The sequence below is a fragment of the Nerophis lumbriciformis genome, linkage group LG04 (assembly GCF_033978685.3).
Source record: "Nerophis lumbriciformis linkage group LG04, RoL_Nlum_v2.1, whole genome shotgun sequence".
NCBI classification, from domain to species: Eukaryota; Metazoa; Chordata; class Actinopteri; order Syngnathiformes; family Syngnathidae; genus Nerophis; species Nerophis lumbriciformis.
Genome location: NC_084551.2, coordinates 55,045,001 through 55,052,500, shown reverse-complemented (window position 1 = coordinate 55,052,500; position 7,500 = coordinate 55,045,001). Strand labels below are relative to the sequence as shown.

The 7,500-nt window shown below is 33.3% G+C and overlaps 1 protein-coding gene across 1 annotated transcript in view; it reads left to right on the top strand.

Annotated features, from left to right (window-relative positions):
* LOC133604236 (visinin-like) overlaps positions 1–4,704 on the top strand; it is a 19,229-nt gene extending 14,525 nt beyond the window's left edge. The window contains exons 2-3 of the mRNA XM_061957439.2: positions 2,597–2,708; positions 4,356–4,704. Of these exons, the coding sequence (XP_061813423.1) occupies positions 2,597–2,708; positions 4,356–4,444 (201 nt within the window). The 3' untranslated portion in view covers positions 4,445–4,704. The remainder of the gene's footprint in view (positions 1–2,596; positions 2,709–4,355) is intronic.
* The last annotated feature ends 2,796 nt before the right edge of the window (positions 4,705–7,500 follow it).

Here is a 7,500-nt window from a genome sequence, read left to right as displayed (position 1 = left end):
AAAAATAAGTTAGGCTTGATCAAATGTGCAATTTGTCATGTTGTGATTATTATGGGATGTGTGTAGAATACCCTTACTACTATTTATAATGTACATACTAGTGTATTACTATTATTTACAACGTACATACTAGTGTATTACTATTATTTACAATATACATACTAGTGTATTACTATTATTTACAATGTACATACTAGTGTATTACTATTATTTACAATATGCATACTAGTGTATTACTATTATTTATAATGTACATACTAGTGTATTACTATTATATACAATGTACATACTAGTGTACTACTATTATTTACAATGTACATACTAGTGTATTACTATTATTTATAATGTACTTACTAGTGTATTACTATTATTTACAATGTACATACTAGTGTATTACTATTATTTACAATGTACATACTAGTGTATTACTATTATTTATAATGTACATACTAGTGTATTACTATTATTTACAACGTACATACTAGTGTATTACTATTATTTACAATGTACATACTAGTGTATTACTATTATTTACAATGTACATACTAGTGTATTACTATTATTTACAATGTACATACTAGTGTATAGATCTTGTGGTAATTGAACTGGGAAGTTATGTACTAAAAAGGTTCATAAGCTATTGTGTGTCTCGCATGTGCAGATGTCAATAAAGTCATATGTACTTACAACAATACTTTACTATACTATATACACTGTACTATATATATACACACAATACTATATATTCATTGTACTGCATATGACAAAAACAAAACAAGTTTGCTTTTGTGCAACTTGAGAGTATTTTTGCAATAAAAGTTGGATTTGCAATTGTTCAGCATGAGTATTACAGGTAAAAGCCAGTAAATTAGAATATTTTGAAAAACTTGATTTATTTCAGTAATTGCATTCAAAAGGTGTAACTTGTACATTATATTTATTCATTGCACACAGACTGATGCATTCAAATGTTTATTTCATTTAATTTTGATGATTTGAAGTGGCAACAAATGAAAATCCAAAATTCCGTGTGTCACAAAATTAGAATATTACTTAAGGCTAATACAAAAAAGGGATTTTTAGAAATGTTGGCCAACTGAAAAGTATGAAAATGAAAAATATGAGCATGTACAATACTCAATACTTGGTTGGAGCTCCTTTTGCCTCAATTACTGCGTTAATGCGGCGTGGCATGGAGTCGATGAGTTTCTGGCACTGCTCAGGTGTTATGAGAGCCCAGGTTGCTCTGATAGTGGCCTTCAACTCTTCTGCGTTTTTGGGTCTGGCATTCTGCATCTTCCTTTTCACAATACCCCAAAGATTTTCTATGGGGCTAAGGTCAGGGGAGTTGGCGGGCCAATTTAGAACAGAAATACCATGGTCCGTAAACCAGGCACGGGTAGATTTTGCGCTGTGTGCAGGCGCCAAGTCCTGTTGGAACTTGAAATCTCCATCTCCATAGAGCAGGTCAGCAGCAGGAAGCATGAAGTGCTCTAAAACTTGCTGGTAGACGGCTGCGTTGACCCTGGATCTCAGGAAACAGAGTGGACCGACACCAGCAGATGACATGGCACCCCAAACCATCACCCAACCATGCAAATTTTGCATTTCCTTTGGAAATCGAGGTCCCAGAGTCTGGAGGAAGACAGGAGAGGCACAGGATCCACGTTGCCTGAAGTCTAGTGTAAAGTTTCCACCATCAGTGATGGTTTGGGGTGCCATGTCATCTGCTGGTGTCGGTCCACTCTGTTTCCTGAGATCCAGGGTCAACGCAGCCGTCTACCAGCAAGTTTTAGAGCACTTCATGCTTCCTGCTGCTGACCTGCTCTATGGAGATGGAGATTTCAAGTTCCAACAGGACTTGGCGCCTGCACACAGCGCAAAATCTACCCGTGCCTGGTTTACGGACCATGGTATTTCTGTTCTAAATTGGCCCGCCAACTCCCCTGACCTTAGCCCCATAGAAAATCTGTGGGGTATTGTGAAAAGGAAGATGCAGAATGCCAGACCCAAAAACGCAGAAGAGTTGAAGGCCACTATCAGAGCAACCTGGGCTCTCATAACACCTGAGCAGTGCCAGAAACTCATCGACTCCATGCCACGCCGCATTAACGCAGTAATTGAGGCAAAAGGAGCTCCAACCAAGTATTGAGTATTGTACATGCTCATATTTTTCATTTTCATACTTTTCAGTTGGCCAACATTTCTAAAAATCCCTTTTTTGTATTAGCCTTAAGTAATATTCTAATTTTGTGACACACGGAATTTTGGATTTTCATTTGTTGCCACTTCAAATCATCAAAATTAAATGAAATAAACATTTGAATGCATCAGTCTGTGTGCAATGAATAAATATAATGTACAAGTTACACCTTTTGAATGCAATTACTGAAATAAATCAAGTTTTTCAAAATATTCTAATTTACTGGCTTTTACCTGTATTGTATTGACAGTATTTACAGTATGCGCAGTATTTACAGTATGTGCAGTATTTACAGTTTTTACAATATGTACAGTATTTACAGTATGTACAGTATTTACAGTATGTACCGTATTTAGGAGGGTAGATTTGTGAAAGATGTTGTTGATCTTTCAGGCCATCTTCAAGCTGATCCCCAAGGAGGACCAGAGCAAATTAGCTGAGGATGAAAACACTCCTGAGAAGAGAGCCGATAAACTCTGGGCCTTCTTTGAGAAGAAAGACAACGGTCAGACAAACTACTACTACTACTAGTACTAGCAGTACTAGTAGTAGTAGTAGTAGCACCACTTGTAGTAGTAGCAGCACTAGTAGTAGTAGCATAAGTAGTAAGGGGTTTGAGAGAGAGAGAGAGAGAGACAGAGAGAGAGAGAGAGAGAGGGGAGAGAGAGATAGAGAGAGTAGAGAGAGCGAGAGAGAGAGATACAGTTTTAGAGAGAGAGAGAGAGGGGTGAGAGAGAGAGAGAGGAGAGAGGGGAGAGAGTAGAGAGAGCGAGAGAGAGGGGGAGAGAGATACAGTTTTAGAGAGCGAGAGAGAGGGGAGTAAGAGAGAGAGGAGAGAGAGGGGAGAGAGAGAGAGTGAGTTTTAGAGAGAGAGAGAGAGAGAGAGTGAGTTTTAGAGAGAGAGAGAGAGGGGGAGAGAGATAGAGAGAGAGAGAGAGGGGAGAGAGACAGAGAGAGACACAGAGATAGAGAGAGACACAGAGAGAGAGAGATAGAGAGAGATAGAGAGAGATAGAGAGAGAGAGAGAGTTTTAGAGAGAGAGAGAGAGAGAGAGAGAGAGAGAGAGAGTTAAAAATAGTTAGAGAGAGCAAGAAAGTAAAAGTGAGAGAGTGACAGATGAAGAAAGAGAGATAAAAATAGAGAGTTAGAGTGACATAGAGAGAGAGAGTTAATTTAGTCAGCCAGTTGGCAGGTTGGTTAGTTAGTTGGGTAGTTACTTAGTCAGTAAGTTGGCTAGTTAGTTAGGTAGTTACTTAGTCAGTCAGTCAACAGGTTGGTTAGTTAATCAGTCAGTCAACAGGTTGGTCAGTTAGGTAGTTACTTAGTCAGTCAGTAGGTTAGTTAGTTAGTCAGTACGTTAGTCAGGTAGTTATTTAGTCAGTCGGTCAGTCACTAGGCTGGTTAGTTAGTTACTTAGTGAGTCAGTAGGTTAGTTAGTCAGTTGTTAGTCACTAGGTCGGCTAGTCAGTCAGTCAGTCAGTAGGTTGGTTATTTAGGTTGTTACTTAGTCAGTCAGTAAGTTAGTCAGGTAGTTATTTAGTCAGTCGGTCAGTCACTAGGCTGGTTAGTTAGTTACTTAGTCAGTCAGTAGGTTAGTTAGTTGTTAGTCAGCCGGCCAGTCAGTAGGTCAGTCAGTCAGTCAGTAGGTAGGTTAGTTAGGTTGTTACTTAGTCAGTAGGCAGGTTGGTTAGTTAGTTGAGTAGTTACTTAGTCATTAAGTTGGCTAGTTAGTTATGTAGTTACTTAGTCAGTCAACAGGTTGGTTAGTTAATCAGTCAGTCAGTAGGTTGGTCAGTTAGGTAGTTACCTAGTCAGTCAGTAGGTTAGCTAGTTAGTCAGTAGGTTGGTTAGTTAGGTAGTTACATAGTCAGTCAGTAGGTTAGTCAGGTAGTTATTTAGTCAGTCAGTCAGTCAGTCAGTCAGTCACTAGGCTGGTTATTTAGTTACTTTGTCAGTCATTACGTTAGTTAGTTAGTTTGTTAGTCAGTCTGTCAGTCACTAGGTCGGTTAGTTAGTCGGTCAGTCAGTCAGTTGTTTAGTTAGGTAGTTACATAGTCAGTAGGTTAGTTAGTTACTTAGTTAGTTAGCATGCAAAATGAAACCAGATAGAAGATATTTAAAGAATGTAATTGTTTGTTTGTTTCCTGGCAGAAAGACTCGCTGAAGGAGAATTCATCAAAGGAGTTATTGAGAATGAAAATGCAATGCGACTCATCCACTATGGACCACTCAAACAATAATCATCCACTATGGACCACTCAAACAATAATCATCCACTATGGACCACTCAAACAATAATCATCCACTATGGACCACTCAAACAATAATCATCCACTATGGACCACTCAAACAATAATCATCCACTATGGACCACTCAAACAATAATCATCCACTATGGACCACTCAAACAATAATCATCCACTATGGACCACTCAAACAATAATCATCCACTATGGACCACTCAAACAATAGTCATCCACTATGGACCACTCAAACAATAATCATCCACTATGGACCACTCAAACAATAATCATCCACTATGGACCACTCAAACAATAATCATCCACTATGGACCACTCAAACAATAATCATCCACTATGGACCACTCAAACAATAGTCATCCACTATGGACCACTCAAACAATAATCATCCACTATGGACCACTCAAACAATAATCATCCACTATGGACCACTCAAACAATAATCATCCACTATGGACCACTCAAACAATAATCATCCACTATGGACCACTCAAACAATAATCATCCACAATGGACCACTCAAACAATAATCATCACTTACTTTTACACTTGCATCAACATTTTCTGTTTTCTTAAGAGTATTAAATAGTTTATATTTTCTATAAAAATCCATTTTAAAGTTGTTTGGTATGAAAGATAATATTTAAGGAATAGAAATATATTTAAATTAATGCTGTCAAACAATAATTATTTTTTAATTCAGACGAATTGCAATTAATCAAAATGTAAACGTGTGATTAATCACGGCAAACGGCTAATTATAATTTAATTATTCAAATGAACTTCAAATAAGAACCCAATATTTTGACACAATACATGATGATATTCCCTGATTAATCCGTGAATATACATGATTAAATCAATGTTTTGTGATTAATCTGTGAATATACATGATTAAATCAATGTTTTGTGATTAATCCGTGAATATACATGATTAATTCAATGTTTTGTGATTAATCTGTGAATATACATGATTAATTCAACGTTTTGTGATTAATCCGTGAATATACATGATTAATTCAATGTTTTGTGATTAATCTGTGAATATACATGATTATATCAATGTTTTGTGATTAATCCGTGAATATACATGATTAATTCAATGTTTTGTGATTAATCTGTGAATATAATATACATGATTAATTCAACGTTTTGTGATTAATCCGTGAATATACATGACTAATTCAATGTTTTGTGATTAATCTGTGAATATACATGATTAATTCAACGTTTTGTGATTAATCCGTGAATATACATGATTAATTCAATGTTTTGTGATTAATCTGTGAATATACATGATTATTGAGTAATATTTTGTTATTAATCTGTGATAAAACATGATTATTGTAATTACATGTTGTGATTATACATGATTAATTGAATTATGTTTTGTGATTAATATGTGAATATATATGATTAATTGAATAATATATTGTGATTAATCGCATTAGTTAACTCATTAAATTTGACAGCAGTCATTTAACATTTTTGACCGGAATACTTTTATTCTTGCATGAATATTTTGTATGTCAAAGTGTTCCATAACATTTGGGTTCCACATAAATATTGTAGGCTAATAAAAATGATGACTTTGATGTATTTCATATGGAACAGCTTAATATTATTAAATATTTTATAGTGAAAATATGAACTATTTTAGACAAGCAATAGCAGTAATGTAGTGTTGTTTTTTTTTTATTGATATCTAATGATCATACTTTAGAGAAAATGTAAATTATTAGAGGAATAACGACTCAAGATTTAATGTGATTTCAATTATTGGGTTGATGATTGGATTCAGCATTGATTTTCAATTTAAACTTAATGTATTATTTGGAATAAAAATTATACAACTTTTTAGAAGAGGTTATAAAAGATGTGCAGTATGACATAAGTAAGCAGGGAAGTGGTCGTAAAAATGTATTTTTAAAAGTAGATTCTTGAAAAAATTAAATAGATTTTTTTTAAATTAATGATCAATTCAGAATGGGAATACAAATGTTACGCTTTGTAGGAGAAAATCTGTCCGTGGTGATACGTTATGGTTGTCTACAAATAGCATTTCTAGTGGGATAAATCATATTGTGTCATAGCTGATTGATGTTTTTTTTACAGTAGTTATTATTATTACTATTGAATACACTTTTATTTTATGCTACCTCTTGTGTATTATTATGTACTGTAAAATAAAACATATTATTGTTGGATGATCATTTCTTTTGTACAACTTATTAGTCCAACATTGATTTTTCACACTTTTGCAGTATAATTCTGATGAAATGATATAAAAGTTAATCAGAATATTATCCTCATATTAAAGTTTACTTCTGCTTGAGTTGCATGCAAACCCACAAAAACAAATAAAACATATTTTGAATTAGGCCATTAGATGATGTGCATTAATTTTTGTATGAAATGCATTAAAAATTGTGTGACTATAAAAATGTGTCTTGTGTTTTTTTTTAAAGTTATTTTTGAAATTATTTTACATGAATTCCTCTCTCTTTAATGTATTTATGTGCTTCTGCATTTACAAATCAATCAACTTATTTTATTAAGATAAAATATATATATTTTTAAACATACAGTATATTAAAATTAAATTAGTTTTTCTAGACAAAAACTAATTTACAGCATCTACCAATTTATTATAAGTATTTTTTTTTTAAATAATGAAAAATATACACAATATTTAATATATTGACATTTAAAAAAAATACTGCTTAGTATTAAAGCATATTAAAAGTATGTTAAAATAACAAAAACAATTTATAAAATTATTATTTAATTAAGATAGAAAACAACAATGAAAAATATATACAGCATTTGAAATATTTATGAAAAGGAAAAAAATATATATTTTAAGGTACGCTGCAAACAAATTAACTTTATTTATTAATTTGTAATTATTTATTAAACAAAGAAAAAGATGTACAATATTAAAAGCATGTATTAAAATAAAAATTGTACTGCTTTGTTATAATGCATTTTTAAGGTATGCTAAAAGATTAATTGAATGTATACATTTATCATAT